We start from the raw sequence: 22,038 nt of genomic DNA on the forward strand, positions 1-22,038 counted from the left end.
ATCATATTTTTTTTGCTAGAATCAGCGATGAAATACTATCAGGGTACAATAAACTTGTAGGAGAAAAAAAAAAAAAAAAAAAAAAAAATCAATTGATCCTTAAGGATTTTACAACTTCTGCGAAACATTCCAAAACATATTTATATACCTTGTGTCAAAAGTTAAAAGGATTCATCCAGTAGCATCTTATTTGATCCCATTAATATTCCAAATAGAATCCTGCGCACAATCCTTTTGGATAGAACTTTTACTTTAACTGTTAAAGTAAATGATGGAGTTTATAGGCATCAAATTCTGGTATTGGACAAAAGCTGCACAAGTACAACACACAAGCTTAATATTGAGTTATGCACTTTAGAAAACTACATACACCGATAGACTGCTGGTGACGATTTAACTTTCTTTTAAGACACTTCTAACCTATTTATCTCTAGTTCCTGCTGTAAAACCATAAAAGACCATGTAAACAGCTTCTAGTTTCTGCTTTAAAAGAATTGCACCTTGTAAACTATGGTTAAAAACAGGCATTCAAGTGAGAAAACCTACTGCACCAAACATCTACAGTGACTAACAGATTTCCGGATCAGAGTATTGTAAGATTTAAAGGAGTTAAATGTGAATAAGCAAACTGGATTCCTTTACATATTGACAGACAGCAAATGAAACACTGACACAGAGTTCATCATGTCTTGCAGCTTTAATACTGAAAGTGTTGTAAAATGATGAACCAGGATAGATTGCATATCATACAAATGTTCCATGTGACCATCAATAAGCCAGCTGGCTTCAGACCTGTGCATTTCCTTCATATCAGAAGCCCTGAACCCAGAGTCCCGGTTTTCCTATGTTGTTTATTTCAATGCATGGATTAAGAGAGCCGATGACACACTGTTAGCCGTAACAGACATCATCAGCAAAATGTGGAGCAAACCGATGCCCATCTCTCCCAAACATCACCTCCGGCCCTTGGGACCGGCATAGAAGAGAAAACAAAAACCTGAAAGAGAAAACAAAAAGTCGACGATATGACCGCTGAATCATCGCTCTATTGCATTCGAGCTCAACCAACACGAGTCCATCTCAGTCCGATCCGTCTCGGAGAAAAGAGCCGGACTGACCCTTAAATCAGCTTCGGCTAGGATCGACAGACACACGAGTTGTGACAAAACAACTATAACTGATCTGGTAAGGGAGAAAAGCACAATTTCTACACCAGAAATTCTTAAAGAACTACGATGGATGACGGTTAGTTTCATTTCATACCCCTAATCCCCCCCACATCCACTCAAGATGAGGGTTTCTGAAGCCGTTGGCCCTTTTTCATGTGAGACACACGCACTCGCTGGACCCTCGGCCCGGTTGTTGTTGAAGACTTTGAGATAGCAGGTCCATACGGCTCAGAGGCCCAACACAGACTCAAGTCACATGACGATTCTTTGCTCGAAATAGGGAAAGGGCCAAAAATCTAGATGCGGAATTCCAGGTGCAAAGTTATTATTTTTTTTTTAAATCCTCAGTAGATGGGCTGTTTTACAGGGTTAAGGCTTCGCTCGTTCACTCAGGCCGAGTTCAGGAGATCCTGGATGGCCTTCTGCTGAGTCTCATTGAGTGCTGATACACACTGCGTCCAGAGGCCTCCAGAAACCTGAAAAAAAAATAAATAAATAATAATATGAAGCAGTGTCACAGATTTGACTCTGAAGAACCATGCAAATTCTGCTCAGGTCAACCTAAAGTCAAACAAGTAAAGCTTGACAAGGATATTCATGTGTATTTGATTTTAAAGGCTTAGTTCACCCAAAAATGAAAATTAACCCATAGTTTACTCGCCCTCAAACCATCCTAGGTGTATGAGACTCTTTCAGTTATATAGTTCTGACATAAACAAAAAACCAACTCATTTTAGACTAATTCCTGACCAGTGTTTTGTTTTGATCCATTCTGTGTTCTTCCACCTTTGTCAATTCTCACCTGAGCTTACTCGACACCATCATACATCAGGTCAGATGTTACTCTTCCCCAAAAAACAAAAAAAAAAAACAACCTTTAACCCGACGTATGACATAGGATGTAGAAGTAGGGTAAGCTTAGGGGAGTAGACGGAAGCCAGTAATTATAGTTTATGGTTATAAATTTGGATATTTCTCTTACAAAACCCATTACTTCACTTCAGAAGGCCTTTATTAATCATATACACCTAGGATGGCTTGACGGCAAGTAAATTATGTGATTTTCATTTTTGGGGGAACTAACCCTTTAAAGTCACCCTTTTTAAACCATTTCAGAGCTGAGGAAGAATAATGACATAATGCTAAAAATATATTAAAACAAATATATTTATATAATATACCCAAATGTATTTGCTAGCTAGATCTTTAAAGAACAAGGATAAACAATTTGATAATATGCATTAAAGGAAATAGCAATATTTATCTACATGACTAGGGTGACAAACCAACCATCAGTACATAATGAAAATACATTAAAAATTGATATGTAAATATTGTAAAATGTTATATCCAAATTTGAACATGAACTTGTATTATAATACAGAATATGGTAGATTTGTATTTTACTATATCTATAAAAGAAAGATTCTGACTGGAGGAAGCATGATTTTAAACAGTCTCTGCTTCTATTTCTCTCAAATATTTAATGCATGAAAAAAAAAATAAAAAAATCACTTGTTATATTGGTGCTTACAGATGAACAAACAAGACAATAAAATAAATAAAATAAAGCATAAAATATTGCTTATCCTATGCTGAAAATTTTAGCAAAAATAAGAATTTTGCAATTCTGCATCAATCAAGGATTTCTACTGGTGCTAGGCTGTCTGTAATAATTAAATAACTGTTCATATTAAATAACATGAAACTCACTTGTACTTGACGAATAACATTGGCCAATCGTTTGCTGCAGCCGTCTTCACCTTTAATCGATTCATTGGCAACACCGTCAGCAATTATGGTGAAAATCTTGGGAAGGTTTGTATTATCAGGTCCAAGTACAATGGGATTGTTACTGCGGGAGAAGACAGACATTAAACTCAAACTGCAAACCCGCATCCAAAACTCCCAGAGTTCACATCAGGCAACAGATGCTCACCTTTCAATAAGGTCACAGAGATAGTTAAATGTGTGGACAGCTTCCTCTTTATCCTCATTGAGTGGCAGCCAGGACAGCCAATGAGGGAGGATTTCGTTGACGTTGACGCATTCTGGGCGGTACTTCATGACTTTGGCCACAGCAGAGATGCAGTTCTCTGTGGCATTGACGTTCTCTTTAGCTCTGGAGTCTGCAGACTGGATCACACCCACAAGCAGCGGGACGGCCTCTGAAAGAACAATGACAACATGTATGACACCCTATGATGTCCACGATACAGAAAACATGGACCGAATCCAGTCACAAATGGAACTTACTGTAAAGAAAGGAATGTCATGGAATTTGGCCATTTTTTTTTTGAACAAATAAAACAATTTGTTGACAGTCAAGCATAAGGCTGTACAATGAATCAAATCATATGGACTAGCGTTCAAATTAAAGCGAAAAAAACACTGCTACTTAAAACTGAAGTCAGCATGTTCTGCACCACAGTTTCGTCTACTACAAACATACTGAAGCGCACGTGGCGCTCGTGTTTTCAGCGCCTGCATCTCACTATGAGAACATGAACTTCATCTGCAGAGCTGCTGAGAGTCAATTCACCAGCATTTCATTTGAGAACTATCAGATGGACACAAAGCCAAAGATTTACACTACAAACCCACCAAATTTGACAGACATTACTATTGTACAGTAGAATGTACGTTTCAAAATAATTAACTTTTAAAGAATCTCAATTTTTCCTGTTTTAACAGTAAATTGCACATCACTTTATATGCCTCAAAATAACTTGATTAATGACTTGATTTCATTTGATTACATTTGGAAAGATTAATTAAATTGTTCATGTTTTATGCCTGTTTGATTACTACAATTGTATAAATTTGTATTAAATCAAATCCAGAACAATTGCTAATTTTTTTTTTTTTTTTTTTTTTTTTTAAAACAGGGCCCTATTACTGGAAAAATTAATGAATTATTAAACTGTTGAAGTTATGAATTCATTTTTTTTTATAGGGCCTTAATGTAAATTGTTAGTCTTGTAATAACTAACAAATTATTTTAAAACTAAAACTGTTGTTGAATTGTACGTTTCATTATTTCAATTAATTAGACATGCTTAAACTACAATTTCATTTTAGCTATTAAAATGGAACCCAGAGGGGGAAAAAAAAAAAAAATAATAATAATGTTCACAAATTAAATTGTTAAATTGCATAATTATACATGCTACAACAATTTAATTTTAGCTATTAAAATGGAACACAGGGGGAGGATTAGTTCATAAAGCATTAAAAGCATAATTTGTTCAAATTAATTTTTTAAATTGCATTTAATTGTTAAATTGTATAACACTTGTTTCAATTAACTAGATATGCTTTTTGACTAACTACAAATTAAATTTAACTTAAAACGGAGTGCAGAAAAAGTAAAACTGAAAAACATTTGGGAAAAAAAAAAAAAAATTGGGGAGGGGGGATACTTTGAGGAAAAAAATAAAACCGACTTCATAGGGCCCTAAATGTATAATTTTTGCAACAAAGGACATCCCACCTGTGAAGGCAGGCCTGTAGTTTTCTCCTCCAAACTGAGCCATGACACCGACACCATAAGCGGCTGCCTGTCTCACCTCCGGGCTGGTGTCACAGAGAGACTGCATCATGGGCCGCAGGAAGTACTCAGCATATTTGAAGGAAGATGGGCTGCAGTGTTCGACAATGTCATCGAATATGCAAAGACCCCACTGTCTGTCTGCCCAGGGTCTGTGCGGACACTGTCAGGAACACAGTATGAAGAGAGTTTATAACAAGCAGAGTTTAACTGCAGCTCTGAACGCTGAACGAGTTCACTTACGATCAGATTGACAATGAGCTGCAGCAGCTGCTCGAACCACGGAAGAACCTTCTCTCTGTAACTGCTGAAGATCGAGTGCAGGATGTCCGACACCTTGGTCAGGATGTAAACGTCATTCTCATCCTGAAACACACGAGAAACATGGAGATTAAGAGGAGCTTTAATACCAGTGCAAACGGACACTGAAAACCTCAGTGAAAAGCGTGTTAGATGAGCAGCTTACCTCATCTTGTAAAGTCTCCTCAACCTGCTCATCATAGTCTTCATCTTGTCGTTTAGCTGCAGAGAACAGATACAGTTATCAAATGAGTTTGGGATTAGCAGTTTTAGAGTTTTACTTTCAGAAATGACCAAGTGCTTTCACAGACTTATTAAAACTCCCAAAATTTCCCAATCATCTTGACACAAAGATGAGAAAATACCGCACCAGGCACAGCAAGCTCAGTTCATGAAATATTGGAAGAAAAATGTAGATGAATTGAAAAACCATTCTGTTTCTGCTTTAAATCTTGTAACTATACAATCTAATTTAAATCAAAAACAACCGTTCAGGCTACATGTGTACATATTTGTTTGGCTTGTGGTTATAATGCAAAGGTTGTGTTGAATTACAAATAGCAACAGAACAGAGCTATCAGATAGCTATCCGACAGCTACAGAGCTATCGGAATTGGCCTCTTCGCTTGTAAAAATGCGGCTATCAAAATGGCCATGAAAAGTCATGATTGGTGCATCCCTAGCTTTTTTGAACTTTCTAGTCAAATAATCCCGAAAAAAGTAGTTTCAATGAAAATATGAAGCCACGTATAGGGAGTGGCGGTTTTGAGTAAGCATTCTACAAGACAAGACATTTATCTGACGCTTGGGCTCTGTAGCGCAACGAAATCTGTGTGACTCTACAGCTCATACTGGATGAGCAGATGTTTACAGTAGTTTACAAAAGGAGCTGTTTTTACTTCTATATTAAAAATATAAATTGAAAAAAAAAAAAAAAAAGGTGCACCATAATGTAAACAAAGCGGTGGCATATTCTATGCTAATTTCACCCTCACACTCAGTCATGGCAATGTCACCAGACAATTTATTGTATTTTTTGATCAAACAAACGCAGCCTTGGTGAGCAGAAGAGTAATTCCTGTGCGACTCACCTTGTCTGACCTCCTGGTTTTTAAAGTGCTCCTCTAGTTTGCCTTTCAAAATGCCACCCAGCTCCTCAAAGTGTTCACTGTTCAGACACCCATCTCCCATCAGCTCAATGCACTAAGAGTGATGACATTCAATTACAATAGCAGAACAGTTAGCATTTTCAATTCATACAGTACTCCACTGAACAGTTCTGGTGGATGCAGACTGCAGAATAAACATTGACCTAGTTTACAGCATGAATTACCTTAGCAAATGAGTGCATGATTTCTGACAGCACGTCCGAGTCGGGTTCGGTGCCGATGGCTTTGATGAGGGCGTCACACATGAAGTGCCACATCTGGGTGAGGTATTCTGGGCCTCTGACGCGAGCACACTCCAGCAGTAGAGGCATGGACTCAGCGGCCGCCACTCGCACACGTCAAGACAGAGTTAAGGATGCTAACAGTCTCAGGTGCATGAATAAAACACTTCTGAAATAGTACAGCACAGTACAGCAAAGATCATCCACGTAAACCAGGAAGAGTGGATAGAAGAACTGCTTATGTACAATAATGCTAACGTGATCAAACACTAAACAGCATTAATAAAAAGAACTAATAAAGCTAGAGTAAATTTGTTTAAAAGCAGATGCTCTCTTCATTCTTTTGATATAGTCCCCTTAATCGGCTGATATTTGCGATTATCCATTATAAAACTATAAATACACATTCAGTTTAGATTTTTGAAAGTGAATCAGTGTAAATCAGGTGTAAAATTGTGCATTTCAAACAGTCTAAAAGCATTGTAAACCTCTAGATATCAGCATGGGTTGACCATTAACCTGGTCATTTTAGTCTCATGAAGGATATCATCATGAAAGTAGAACTTGAGCAGAGGGACCATCAGCTTGACGACTTGCTCCGTATACTCAACGAAACCTTCCTTCAGCTCTTTAGCATAACACACCTGAGGAAGAAAAGCAACAGAGACAAAATTAAACCTTTCAAGTAATTCAAAAGGAACATTTTCACTATTATGTGCCAATAATTTGGTTAGGCTTAGAATTGTAGGGCTGGGAATCGATTCCGAGGCTTTGGGAATTCAGCGGTTCTGCATGTTGAACTTGTCCAAAATGTAGGCTACTGACAAATATTGAGTAGTCTATAGTGGACAAGTTTCCTACATTAAAGTTCAATCAAAGCACACAATACAAACACTGATACACAAATGCGAATGTTCTGTCTAAAATATCTTATAAACCACCATTTACATGGTGAAAATAGCTTGTTCACAATGGAAACATTTTAGCGCTGCTCAGACTACATGAGGTAAGATGCATGACATGAGTTTTTCATTTTAAATAAAATGCTCAAGTTAACATCTTTCTACTAGCCATTATTGATGATTCTAAAAGAAAATGCACAGAGATCCTACTGCTGCCATCTTCCATGAGCATCTGATTGACAAACTGTGTGCTTTTATTTCAGTGTTAATGTTGTGGTTATTTCAGCGTATAGTTTGCTTTGTACATTATGGGCAATGGCATAAAGTAAAGTTAACTTCATTAAACTGAACAGTGCACATGCATTTTAGACATTATGTTCTTGCTCCATCCTTGCAATAAAGGCATGTCCTTTAATGAGCATTTTTAGGGTATTTATTGCTGGGCTAGGGGCTATTTCAAGGGCTGCCAAAATTACAATTTAAAGTAAATTAGAGCTATGAAGCTTTATTTGTAAATGTTTCTATATTACTACCAAAAAAGGAGTCAGTCAGAGTCGGCGTTCTGATGTAGAACACTGAAGCAATGCACCGTCTATACACGTAAACATCGTAGACCGTTGTTGAATAAAGTTATTTTTGTTTTGTTTTTGTGCACAAAAAGTATTCTTGTCGCTCCATACCATTAAGGTTGAACCACGGTAGTCTTTACTACTTTTCTGGACCTTGAATGTGGTAATTATGTTGCTTTCTATGGGGGATAAAGAAAAAAAAAAAACCCTCTCGGATTTCATCTTATTTTGTGTTCTGAAGATGAACAAAAGGTCCTACGGGTGTGGAACGACATGAGGGTGAGTAATGACAAATTTCATTTTTGGGTGAATTAACCCTTTAAAGTTTGACAATGAGAGTTCATTTAAATTGCATGTCTGGATGGTTTGCCATCTCACCAGCATCTGGCATGCCGTGGCTTTCTCCTCCAGTCCTGCGGTCTTGATGCCAAAACTCTGCTGGTCTCCAAGATTCACAAACTCCCAACCATCATCTTCAGACATGTTCTCCATGTCCTGAGCTGAGAGAGCCAGATGAAAAAGGTTTGTTTACTAACACCCAGAAGTTGCTAACAAAAAGTTACTAACACCCAGATGAATCCATAAGAGTCAATGTTTACTAAGTTAATAATTACTAAGCTAACACTATTACGATAATATCATATTAAGTGAAAGTCTGAATATGCTGCCAGTGCAGACAGCTCACTTGCACTAGGAACAGAACTTACTATCAAGGAGAGCCACTTCTGGTTTTATGGATGCAGTCTTCATCAGCGGACCCATCACCACAGGCAGATACTGCTGAAACTCCTTCCCCAGGATCTTACACATGCGCGCCCATGCCGAGATCATGTAGGAGATCTGGAAGCACAAGAGAAGAGCTCAAAAACACAATAAGAGAAACTCTAGTTTTGGAATCAGTCTCTATGATTTGCTTGGTTGGTTTTTGCTGACCTGTGGGTCATCATCCTCTAGGTCATTGAAATCAGTTTGTGTCTTCAGAAGGAGCTGCATCACAGCTGAAGCATCCGGCATGAACTACAGGAGCAAACAAACAACATAAGAGTTGGACGGACAAATCAGGTGTTTGTGGCATAAGCGAAAGGATTAAATGAGATTTATTCACTTGTCAAAGTTACATAAAATTAAGTAAAATAAATTGAACATTAATTTCACCAAAAAAAAAAAAAAAAAAAAAAAAAAAAAATTACTAAAATTACCACCAAAATAAAAGCTAAAAATAAAATATAAATTATTCGTTTAATTTTAAAATAAATTTAAATTGAGATCACAAAAAAGTAAATTTAAATATTTTAACAAATTAAAATAAACTAAAAAACAAACTGATAAAACAGATAAGAGATCAAAAGTAAGATAAGTGAATAAAAATAAAAAGATCAAAATAAAAGAAAATTAGATTAAAATCAAACTAAAATAAATACTGAAAACTAGATGAGATCAAGTAAAAAAAAAATGAAAAAAATTTCCCCCCTTTCCTTTAACGCTATGCCAGCTGCTATAGAGCTTTTCTAAAAACTTTAAGACAACTTTTGGATTTAAAAAAAAAAAAAGGTTTAACCAAGTAAAGTATCAACAGAATAAACCAAGTTCCTCAAAGGGGTTAAAGTAGTACTACAGTCCCAAATATTTAAATAAAATGGATAGATCAAAAAGATAAAACAAAATTAATGTTCTTTTATATTAATCTAAATCATTTAGTTGATTAATTAAATAAAAAATAAAATAAAACAAAAAGACCTTTAGGAAGTTTAAAATAAATCACAATTGTTTTCCATGATCTGTCCCTCTAAAGACACACCTTCTCTTTGCCCACAGCCAGGCCGATCAGGCTGATGCACTCGATGGTCTTTCCTCTGAGCAGGCGGAGCTCCTTCTGAACCGCGTTCTCTACGATGTGTTTGAGGGAGGGCATGAACAGGTCATAGTAGGGTACAAACTTCTCCTCTGCGGTATCAGCCACTGATGCGATGGAAGTCACAACCTGCTCCAGAACCAGTTTGGTACCTTTCTGGATCAGCTGGAAGAATAAAAGCCAACATTAAGGAACGAAGTCACCACAAACCTGATTCACTGTGAACCAATAGCGTCAAACACTGCACGCAGGAGAAGTATTCACACTATCAAACCATTTGTAATCACACAAATCAACACCTCTTAACATCTGAATTGAGGGTCAACTGAATTTCAATTTAGCAAACTTACTGAAATGAAACTGCATTCATTTCTGAATTGAAATTTAACTGACCCCAACCCAGATCAAACTAAATCTCACCACGTTAGCTTTGTGCACCTAACAGAAGAGAAAACAGATGAAGAAACTGCAGTTTCCACAAGACAATAGGAGAGTTAAACTCATTAAAGGAGCAGCTTGGGATTCAAACTCCCTTTAACCAATCCAATAAATGAAATTAAACGGATAAGAGACAGGGCTGCACCTCCTGGAGTTTGGCGACCATGATGACGTGCAGGTGCTGGACGAGGCTGTCCAAATAGGGGATGAGCAGGGTTTTAGGACAGTCCTCAGTGAAGTTAATGAGGGCGGCAGCTGCGTGGGCCTGGACGCGAGGGTTCGTCTGATCCTCCATGGTCTGCAAAAGTGCCGAGATCACCTACACGAGGCAGCAATGATAAATGTGATTGGAGAGGTACACAATGAGGAACCCAAATTCTTTAAAGGGATAGGTCTCTCAAACAGGGCTGTTAAAATAAATTCAATACAGTCACTGAAAGGAACAGGAGTTCAATACTGCCATTCATAAACAAAACGTTTAAAATACAAATAATTTAAATAATGATAATAAAAGTAGTTGTAATAATTTTAAAAATCAATATTAATATATTTTATAACCAATAAAAACTATTATTTATTATTATTATTATTCATAGTAGTAAAAAGTTTAAATTGCAACATCTGTTTTATTAATTTAAATAAAATGATATCAATAACCATAGATGTAGTAATTTTAAAATCAATATTACTATATTTTATTACCAATAATAAACTACTATTTTTCATCATCGGTTATAGTAAAATTTATTGCACCATCTGTATTATTATTATTATTATTATTATTATTATTATTATTATTATCATCATCATCATCATCATCAACAACAAAAATTGTTAAAAATAAAATCATTGGTTATAGTAGTAAATTTTATTGCAACATCTGTTTTATTATTAATAATAAATAATAATAATAATAATAATAATATAAAAATTGTTAAAAATAAAATTATGCAACATCTGTTTTATTATTACTATTAATAATATAAAAACAATATTTTACCTTAACATTAATTAAAATGAATGTTTCATTATTAGTTAATAGTAATTGATTTAAATTACAACTACTGTTGATATCAACAACAGTATTTATAATTTAAAATTACTATACAAATAATAAATTTAAATAAACCAATTAACAAAGAGCAAAAAAAAAAAAAAAAAAAAAAAAAAAAAAAGCCAATACCTTGTCGTGGAATTTCTTCTGGAAGGTGGGGGCGAAGTCTGTGGCCATCTGTCCAATAGCATTGCAGGCAGCATAACGAACCCTGGGGTGCTGAGGGGTTTGGAATGAGGCGTTTAACGTCTGTACTTGCTTGTTCAATCTCAAATGAAGTGGTGTGATTTATGGGCCATAAAAGAGTTCTCTTACAGGATCCTGACAGAAGAGCAAAACGAAGCTGACGATCTCACTCAGAATGGCCTCCATCTGTTGGTGACAGCCTTCGCCGATAGCAGACAGCGCCATCAGACCAGCGTGCCTGTACTTCCAATCAGCTGCATGAAAACAAGCCAGTTTACATGATGCATTTATAGAAATATTGCATTCTCTAGGAACAAATCGTATCTACTCACGGTTCTGCAACATCTGCATGATGTGCTGTTTGATCATGGGAAGGACGATCTTTCCTCCGAGGCCACAGGCAATCCTGTCCAAAGCACTCTCACCCGCCACCGCATTACTGAAAACGAGAAAATTACATTTATAAAGACCTATAAATAAGCATTGACAGGCATTTCCAAGCAATAACACTACACTCCATTATAGAGATCAAGCTTCCCAAGTAAACCATTTTCACTAATGGGATATTACTAGTATGCAAATCACCTAGTGCTCCACTGTGGTCAATTGTTGTGTATTGGGTTAAATATTTTGTATGAACATAAAACTGACTGCTGCTTATGATGCAAACATTAATCTCACCTGTCAAAATCATCATCTTCTAGCTCATCGGCCATTGCCCACTCCTCATCCTCCTCCAGATCCACCATCATACTCAACATCTGTGGTACTGAAACAGTCACAAGAAATGCCGTTGAACTTCACAGCAGAAAACCTGCCATTTGTCACTCAGTGGTCAAGCATTACACAACTGCAAGCAATTAGCAGTGTTAGAAGGTAACTAATTAGCAAATTGACTTCATTTGTCTGAAGTGTGACAATAGCTATGTCATTTTTGAAATGCAGTATTTCTTCTACTATATTTTAGCATTATTAATAATAATAATAATAATAAATAATAAATAAAATACAGTAATATTTGTAATTGTAAGTTTTAATTTAAATTGATTTACTATAATTGTAATTTAAATTAATTTTTACTACAAGCATTAATTATTATTTTAATTATTATATCATCATCATCATCATCATCATTATTATTATTTATTACTACAGTAATTGTAAATCAAATCAATATATTTACACATTTTTATAACCATAATAAAACTTGCCATTAAAATTTATATTCTAACTACGATTATTAAATACTATAGTTGTAAATTAAATCAACATTTCTACATTAACCATTTTTACTGCTATAATCAAAATAAAGACTAATAATAAATATTAATACAGTAGTTGTAAATGAAGTGAATATTTATATATTTTATAATTAATCAATATCCTTAATTATTAATAGTTTTTTATTTATTATTATTATTAATAATACTTAAAATTACACATTAATTTGCAAGCTATGGCACACAGAGTAGATTCAACTATGGCAATTAGCATTGTAACATATGAGGTGTTAAACGTCTCATACCACTCTGAGCAACGATGTTGGTGTGTTTTCTCAGCATGGCAGCAGCAGTTTCAGACAGTGTGACGATGACTTCCAGAGCCAGCTGACGCTGCATGTTTGTGAGGTTGGTGTCTGCACACAGCTGGAGTTAAGAGAAGAGAAAAATTGCAATTTAACTGGACTATAAGGGACATTACGCTGCATTTGTTACAATCATCTACATTAAGGAAAGAGTTAAGAGTGCAGTGGGACAGTTTTAACCTTAAGCTCAACATGCTTTGCACATCCATGAAAAAAATGTTCCTGCAACCGGGCTGTGGAAGATGCATGAAATTGGCAACTTCCAAGCATTAAATCGCAGAGATAAATATGTGCCTGTCAAATAAAACCTCAAGGATCAGCACAGACGAGCTGTCTCAAGGAACCACAAGGCACATCTGAAGAGGTTATAAACATTGTTTATGCATTAACAACAAAAATAAATAATGGGAAAAAAAAAAAAAAAAAGACCTACTGGTCAAGATAAAATATAACTGGTTTACATATTGGCTTACCTTTAGGCTCAGTTGGAGAGTGGCTTCCAGGTTTGGTCTTAAATATTTGGGGGCTGTGTCTGCAATTTCCACCAACGACTTCAGCACGGAGTCATCACCACGGTAACAGGATTCATTCACTGCCTGATTAGGGAAAGAAAGAATTCTTGTACACTTTTTTGCAGGGATCAACACTAAGGATTTTTCTAATGGTTCAGACTGGTACTTGTCCTGACAATTTTTACTGGCCCCACTATAAAGTTTATAAAAAAAATAAATTAAAAAAAACCCATATAACCTTGTACTCTACATCTTAAGTGTTGTAACAACCTTATTTATTAATGCACGGATCCAATATATTGATATCGGATTTTCTCCCAAATGTTTGTGTTCACTAAAGACATAACTGACTGCATTCACAAGCATATTCACCGAAATTGCATTGACAATTGTGTACTTGCGGAAGATACGAACTCAATTCAGGTGTTTCAAGTTCTTTCACGTCTCGCACTTAAATGGTTTAAAAATCACTTGAATGTTTAAATTGGCAAGTCTTGATCATTTGAAAACGATAAACTTCATCGAATGTCCTGAGCATCTTTTCACACATCAGGCAGTCCTTACTGTTAGTCAAATCAGTGCTCAACAACTTTGATTTTATGCTCCAACTTACCACAAAGCATCAACGCAAACATAATGAAGATCAATACAAGGGTGCATTAAATTAAGTAATGGTGACTACACAAGTGTTAATATGTATGCCACCCTCCAGTTTAAACTTGGCGAAAGCATATAAAAGCGGGAACTAACAAGCAAGCCTTTAGAGCCATAAAACATCAAAAGTGACTGAAAGCCCATATTCTGCAGCATTTGGCACAGAGCAGAAGTGCGAGTGGTTAGGAGCTCTTCACCTGTAGGATGCCGGGAAGAAGGTCTGAGAAGTGTTTCAACAAGGCTGTGTTTCCCTCATTGGACAGGATGAAGGACGCGGCTGCACGGGCAGCCAGGGTTCGAATCTGAAAGAAAAATAAGGTTTAAGATTACAGGGTTTCTGCAAAGTTCTTAAATTTAAGACTCAAGACCCGTACAAAAATACAGTATGTTCATTCAGGACAAACTCAATCTCAAATCACATGTGTCAGATTATTTTATTTCAGCTGATGCATGCATTCAACTGCAAATCAGGGTAACTACATCTTTAATATAATCAAAACATGTTTTATTCAGTATATACATACTGAAATTTATACACACATTTTAGGTCGATTATTATACACAAATTAAGCTACAGACATTTGTTGAATTAAATGCCAGATAGAATTTGTGTAACAAATACCAATAATAACCAAAGAAAAAAAAAAAAAAAAAAAAAAAGACGCATAATGCGAGACTTTTAATTGTAAACAAGCCAAAACACAGAGGGACTCTTATTTTGAAATGTCTTAGCTTTACTATTGCTGGCTGCACTTTCAAAAAGATGGAGATAAAATGCTCTTACACTCATCTAAAACATTACGATATAAACACCATAAAAAGTCATAATTTATCTACAGTAGATCAAAAGCAATCGCTAGCCTGTAGAACGCACAACAGTTTTTAATTTGAATGTGCCGTGCTCATTTAATTCAATCATCAGCTTTTGAAGTTTAATGATCAGACTTGTTATAAAATTTAAAATAATACTTTATGACTTTAAAAATGATCAACCTAAATTTAAGATTTAAGGGCCAGTGGGAATCCTGAATTAGTCACTCTGTGCCACTTATGAATGCGTGTAAAAAAGAAGCTACTAAGCATAAGAAACTGACCTGTGGGTTGTCCTGATCCTGCATACACTGAACCAACATGCGCTTGATCACTTCCAGGTAATGCTGCTGCTGATTGCCAAAGATACCTGGGAAGTTCCTGTACGAGGAGGAAACAAAGGGTTCAAAAAGAGCAATTCAACCGTACTTTTACAGCATAAACGGTGTTTATTCAACTATAGTTGCTTATAGGAACTAAACTGATTCAGAATAAAAGTTTACTCACCAGAAAATGTGCAGCGCTGCTTCTCTGAGACCGACGTCCTGAGAGTTGACCGAATCGAACAGGAACTTGAGGATCTCTGGCCACTGATTGTTGCCGTCATCATCTAGGGATAAAAACAGAAGGCATTAGTTCACCTCTACTCCACTCGGTGTAGCCAAACCAAGCTATGGGCCAATCAAAAGCCAACTAACCAATGAGATTGCGAGCGAGCTCCGCAGCAATGTCGCAGACCTTCTTGCGGATGTTGGAGGAACCGTCGGACTGGATTCCAGTGAGCAGCTCTGTCTTGATGGCCGTCTGCATGTCGATGGTCAGGCTGGGATAGACCTCCTCGAAAGACGAGGAGAGTAGGCGCCGCAGCAACACGGCTGCCATTTGCTTAACCTGTGGAGATGCATTTGAGAGCTTTAGAAACCATTTCTGTAACTAATCAACCTGCACTGAGAGGGACTTGCTTTGTAAGCAAAGCCAGTTTCCCATCCAGGTGGAGATTGTCTACAATAAGCCTCTAAAGAGCATCTTGGGACATAATTTGATGTAAAAACTAGGGCTGCCACCTAATAGTCAACTAAACGTTAGTCGACTAGAAGACGCTTAGTCGACAAATTTTATTAGTCGGTTAGTCACAGAAAAAAAAAAAACCTTGTGCCAAAGTCACGCAGTCCGTGAGGGACAGATCGTTAACAGCGGTTCCTTGTGGTAATTACAGTATGTCAGGTAGGAAATCTGAACTGGAAAAATGAACCCAATATCAGCATATAGGATACTTGCCTCTAAGATATATAGAAAGTTGACTCAAAGCACTAGTTTATTAATAACTAAATTGTCTCCTTGCCATTTTTTCCACCCCGACACATTTATACACACTGCCCGACACATTTACTTTGCGGCAAGCTTTATGTGCACTTGAGTGTGGAGTAGGCTATATTAAGCATATATTAAACGCTCATTATGATTTAGTATTCTCAGCATGTAGCCTACTTAAGTAATTAATATAAACGTGCAATTAGTCGACTAATGGCTTAAATGAACGACTACTAGTCGACTAGAAAAATCGTTAGTCGGCGGCAGCCCAAGTAAAAACTATGCAATAAGGTGCATGATGCTGTGCTATGTCAAGTATTAGCAATTTAGCATTATGGGAACACGGTTTTACAAAGTGGCCATATAAAGTCACATTAAACACTTAAGTTACCTACTTAGATCAAGAACACAAAAGGTGCACGAGGACTTTAAGTAGACTGCTGCACTCTAGTTTCACAGATCTATAAATATCGGAGGTCAGGAAAGCGAAATGAGACAGTAGGTGAAGAGGACATAATGAGAACAATTAAACACAGGCAAGAAATGGGGAAGGATCTTTTGAGTAAGCATGAGATTGTCTTCTTGACATTTGGGTGGTTAAAAATAGTTAAAGTTGTTCAACTGGTGAGCTTTACACAATTGAAATGTCACTTTTAACTCAGGGTTCTCTTGTTCTGTCTCACTGTTTGTGCTTACTGAGTTAAACATTAACAAAAATTTGTAATTCATTGTCTATAAATGATGATTCAGCCCTAGTGTGCACCTCTGAGATGACTACTTAGGGCAATTTTTGGTTATTGTTTAAAAAAACTCAATATGTGATGATATATTAATGACATTAATACTACCATTGTAATCATTGTTACCAAAAAAAATAAAAAAAAATATAGTAATTAAGAAAAACATCTGTAAAATTACAATACTAATATTTATGTTTGTTATTAATGTTTTATCTTAACATCTTTAGTGATGTGTTTCACTCTGAAACACGCAGTGAATATTTTAATTAAATCTCAGTCTTTAAACGATTAATCATGCAGCACTACCACAAATTGTGAAAAAATGCTGGGTTTAAAAGAGGTTTATCCAGGCTTAAGTGTGCTGTGAAAGCCTATCTGCTCTTGTAAGGCCAAAACCTCACCTATAACACAAGCTTTGGACCGGTGCAGGTTAGTCTGAATAAGTTGCGAGTATCATCTTGAGCAAGCAGTTGTTCCAGGAATTGAATTCTACACTGATGTAAACAAGGTCTAGTCTGAACAACACCAGAGTCTCCATTTAACCTCGCCCACTCACGGTCAGCACAATGCCTTTACTTGACTACTTACAACGCCTCTGAATACAAGACAACGGCACACCATCTGACCCTGAGAGAGAAGGTATGAGGCATAATGGACAGTGTAAACAAAGCACTTTCTGCCATTTATACACTTTAAAGATGCTGAATATTCTAAATGGATGCCTGGAAAAAAAAAATAAAATAAAAACACAGCACTGATGACAGTAAACAGACTCTCATGTACCTCCTCGGCAGCGGATACATCACGGATGGCCTGCAGTAAAAATGTGATCTTCGTCTGACCGGGGATGGTGTCATACGCTTCCTACAAGAGCAAAAGGGAATAGTTACTGGATGGTTGCAGAGCTGAGCGCCATGACAGTATATAGAAAACTTCAAAAAGGTTTATTTTACTCAAAAAGGTTTGCAGCTTTAAAAACACCTCAAGTTTGTTCCAGGACGAGGAAAAAGAACTTGGTGAGCCTCTTAAGATGTGTTAATTTTGCATGAGTCAAACAGATTCTTGGAGTCGGTTCACAAGTGACAAATGGACGTGGTCATGCTCAGCATGTCTGGAATGAACAGTGCAATGTGTATTTGCACACAGATGTAATCAAAATGAAATCACACACCTTTATTCCTGCTGCCAACACTAAAGCTTTTAGATTGCAAACATTTCCAGTTAACAATCTCATATGAGGGTCAGAAACACACAAGTGACATCACAGCTGATTTATGGGGGCCAGTTGGCCCTTGTCATGCAGTGAGCTTCTGAGTCAGTTTCCGCTCAGCATTAGAGGCATGCTGGTCATGTATTGTCTGTGCTAAAGGAAAGTGCTGACCGATGGCAGAGATGAGCGATAAGACCCAATGACCCATCCTGATCCATATGAGCTCGGTTTGAACTCCCCACGCGGCGGCTTTAGCAAAGATAAAGAAGCTCATAACAAAAGACTAGTCCATCATGTGCCAATGGGGGCCGAGCTGTGGGGGGAAATTCGAATTTGCCGCGAAATCTGGAACGCTGGTGACCTTTCATTCGAAAATGGATTTATAAGTCATTAGGAGTGTGTATTTAATATAATGAAAAACGTTAAATCTACACGGTTAAATACACATCCCTGACCCAAATCCAAGGTGTTTCCATTACATGAGTGTATGAATGGGCATCTTTTGTGATAAGCTCACCTCATCGCGTGAAGATGGGTGTAAAGTTACCGTTTAATGAGTGAAATACAAGACTCGCCACAATAGCGACGATAAAGAGTTTTTAAATATTCATCATTCTTCTTGGAAAAGCAGTTTGATTATCGCGTTGCTTGTCGAGGGTGCAGATAAAATCAAGCAGAATGTATGCAAAGATACGTTAGATCAGATTTTGTTTGTCTAGTCACCTACTTTGACTGACAGCTTTCGAAATTTAGACGCAAATGTGACTCGTTTAGCTCTAAAACCCTCACAGAACTGACACACTGATTTAACGACCAGTTTGAGCAACTCAAGCTGATCTGAACGACACCTGCGCTCGGTTAGCAGCGTCACAGCAACAGCAGCTCGAATAATGACGCAAAAACAGTAAAGCGGATGTTTGAAAGATTAGTTAAAGAAGAAACATTCATCAATAAGGCGTTTTTAAACCGAGACGGAACACAAAATGGTATAAAACGATGTTTGTAGCGTTTTGAATGTTAGTTAGGCCACGTTGATACGCAACGCGCGACAGTGCTATCCGATTCACAAACGAATCGTTTATTTGAGCCGATTCCCTTAAAATGATTCGGTCGAACCGATTCGCCAAGGGTTTGGCTGATTTCGGAATATCATACCTTTTTGTATTACGTCTGCAATATCTTTATATGACAGAAATATTAAGATTTACGCTGTTCTTAATTCAGCCTTTGTAAAACACTTCAGTGGAGTTGAAACTTAGGTAGAAACAATAGTCTTATAACTTAAATTATTGAACGCTAGATGAAAAACAGTAACAATTGGGTCAATATATTTGCAAGCCTCCAGTCAAAATAAAATTGAAGTTATCAACTTAAATTATAAAACATTACAAAACAATACTAGGAATAAATAAAATAATTTAATAAAGAGAAAAAAATACCGCAAATATACTCAAACGGAAAAATAATCATATATACCCGGAAAGAAACTTATATAGCCAAAATATAAAGAGCTACACGTCGAACAATCCTGTGTGATGACTCAAAAGAATTGATTAATTTGTTTCTAGAGTCGGCTCGTTGAAGCGAATCGACTCTCTGAAATGAATCGGAGCCGCATAGCAGCAGCGCGCGCTTCACACATGTGCTGGGCCAGAGCGAGGCTGAGGGGCCCGCGCTAAAACTGCGAACCGAGCTCGAGACAAATACGTTAACATTTCCCTTCATACATCCACAAAAAATGGTCCCGAAACGACTTTCATACCTCTGATTGCTTCCTGACGGTGTTGTCAGGGCTCATCAGGTTGCTCAGTAAGAGGTAGAACTGCTGCTGCTCCGCCATCGCTGCTGGATTCAGAAAGAGAGACGAGCGAATGAAAGCCGGCAGGGGAAGCGACCTCTGACACCGGACTGTATGAATGGAGGGACGCGATTGGCTTGTAATGCTCTGTCTCGTCGCCGCTGATTGGCTAACGCTGTTGAATGAGATTAAATGATTGGTGTGTTTGGTGCTTTGGGAAGTCAGTCATCGTGACGCACATATAATTCAGCTGCTGATCATCCAGTTGGCTGTGAAACGCGGGTAAAGTCGAAATGGGTGGAGTCTAGATGAACGCAATGATGTCATTGCAAAATAAATGTGACCGTAAACGCGGGAATTTATCAGTCGTTATTCAAATGTACGGTAGTTAAAATAATATAGTAAATAATAACAAAATAATTTGGTTTGTACTTCGTGATTTCTTAACGTTGAATTATACAAGTATAGAACATTATATATATATATATATATATATATATATACACACACACACACACACACACCGTTCAAAAGCTTGGGATCGGTAAGATTTTTAATGTTTTTTAAATAATTCTTCTCACCAAGGCTGCCTTTATTTAATTAAAAATACACTAAAAACAGAAATATTGTGAAATATTATTACAATTTAAAATAACTTTTATTTATTTGTGTAGGCTACAATATTTTCTTTCAGGATTCTTTGATGAATAGAAAGTTCAAAAGAACAGCGTTTATTTGAAATATAATCTTTTGCAACATTATAAATGTCTTTACTGTCACTTTTGATTAATTTAATGCATCATTGCTGAATAAAAGTATTAATTTCTTTAAAAAAATAAATAAATAAATAAATTCTTACTGACCCCAAACTTTTAAACGGTAGTGTATAATGTTACAAAAGCTTTGCATTTCAGATAAATGCTGTTCTTTTGAACTTTCTATTCCTCAAGCAACATTGATAATAATCAGAAATGTTTCTTGAGCAGCAAATCATCATATTAGAATGATTTCTGAAGGATCATGTGACATTGAAGACTGGAGGAATGATGCTGTAAATTCAGCTTTGAACACAGGAATAAATTACTTTGTAAAATATAGGCTATTCAAATAGAAAACAGTTATTTTAAATTGTAATAATATTTCACAATATTACTGTTTTTACTGTATTTTTAATTAAATAAATGCAGGCTTGGTGAGCAGACGAAACTTCTTTTAAAAACATTAAAAATCTCACCGATCCCAAACTTTTGAACGGTGTGTATATATATATATATATATATATAATTTACAGTCAGTTGAACAGTTGAATTTATCATAAATAACAGTAATTATTATAAATAGTAATAGTCAGTTTTCTTGTCATTTCAAAATGATTCTGTTTTTTTTGTTTGTTTTTTTACAAATCCTTAAAGTATATGTGTAACACAAAATAGCACACACTTTATTGTTACTTTATTTTACTTATTATTATTATTAGTGGTGGTGGTGGTGGTATAGTATTTTCTGCTGCTGCTAAACTCCTCTGTTCAATAACTTTTATTTTGAGGCCTGTTTTGTATTGTTCGATGATAAGGACACATTGCATTGTACTGAAAGATGCAAAACGTTTACATATGGCCATTTTACAAATGTGAAATATCAGTACATGATTGTTGAAATCTATTAATTTAAGATGTAAGTAATATGTGTCATTCTGCATAAGAATATCAGTTATTATGTATATGGCATATTGATGCAATGTTATGGATCTTTAGGTTATACTTTAGAGGTCAACAGCAGACAAATATTGGTAAAATCATAAAATATCATAAATGCATTATATAGCATTATATAGCTTCACCAGGTAGTACTAAAAATGGAAATGTTTATTGCATCTCTTATTTAAAGTAAAGTTAGCATCTTGCTGAACATATATTATAATTATGGGCAGAATGAGGTTATGGATGCATGTGATATTTTATCACCTTTTAACAAATAAACATACGTTTTATGCATCCTTGTGCAATGC

The 22,038-nt window shown here is 36.2% G+C and overlaps 1 protein-coding gene and 1 non-coding gene across 2 annotated transcripts; both read right to left on the reverse strand.

Moving 5' to 3' along the window:
- Positions 1 to 678: 678 nt before the first annotated feature.
- On the reverse strand, positions 679 to 20,154 carry kpnb3 (karyopherin (importin) beta 3). The gene is made up of 26 exons (XM_051894116.1): positions 19,995 to 20,154; positions 17,806 to 17,886; positions 15,670 to 15,862; positions 15,479 to 15,581; positions 15,256 to 15,352; positions 14,359 to 14,463; positions 13,469 to 13,591; positions 12,936 to 13,056; positions 12,092 to 12,179; positions 11,743 to 11,849; positions 11,540 to 11,664; positions 11,354 to 11,443; positions 10,316 to 10,489; positions 9,679 to 9,897; positions 8,814 to 8,897; positions 8,588 to 8,720; positions 8,259 to 8,380; positions 6,957 to 7,053; positions 6,353 to 6,525; positions 6,111 to 6,222; positions 5,186 to 5,241; positions 4,963 to 5,085; positions 4,663 to 4,882; positions 3,109 to 3,337; positions 2,883 to 3,024; positions 679 to 1,645 (listed from the first exon to the last, which is right to left on the reverse strand). Exons 1-26 carry the CDS (start codon positions 20,070 to 20,072, stop codon positions 1,559 to 1,561), a joined length of 3,282 nt encoding a protein of 1,093 aa, XP_051750076.1. The 5' UTR covers positions 20,073 to 20,154; the 3' UTR covers positions 679 to 1,558.
- LOC127521575 (small nucleolar RNA SNORA84) lies at positions 13,210 to 13,347 on the reverse strand. The gene has a single exon (XR_007932403.1). It is a non-coding gene; the product is annotated as a small nucleolar RNA SNORA84 (small nucleolar RNA).
- Positions 20,155 to 22,038: the final 1,884 nt, after the last annotated feature.

Source organism: Ctenopharyngodon idella, chromosome 1 (genome assembly GCF_019924925.1).
Source record: "Ctenopharyngodon idella isolate HZGC_01 chromosome 1, HZGC01, whole genome shotgun sequence".
Classification (NCBI taxonomy): domain Eukaryota; kingdom Metazoa; phylum Chordata; class Actinopteri; order Cypriniformes; family Xenocyprididae; genus Ctenopharyngodon; species Ctenopharyngodon idella.

Bases quoted from the DNA above. Each gene is read 5' to 3' on its own strand.
- kpnb3 (XM_051894116.1), bottom strand. From the start codon at position 20,072: ATGGCGGAGCAGCAGCAGTTCTACCTCTTACTGAGCAACCTGATGAGC. The intron at 12,180-12,935 runs GTATGAGACGTT...TGACTGTTTCAG, and splicing joins CAACATCGTTGCTCAGAGTG to TACCACAGATGTTGAGTATG. The intron at 3,338-4,662 runs GTGGGATGTCCT...TTGTTCTTTCAG, and splicing joins CTACAGGCCTGCCTTCACAG to AGGCCGTCCCGCTGCTTGTG.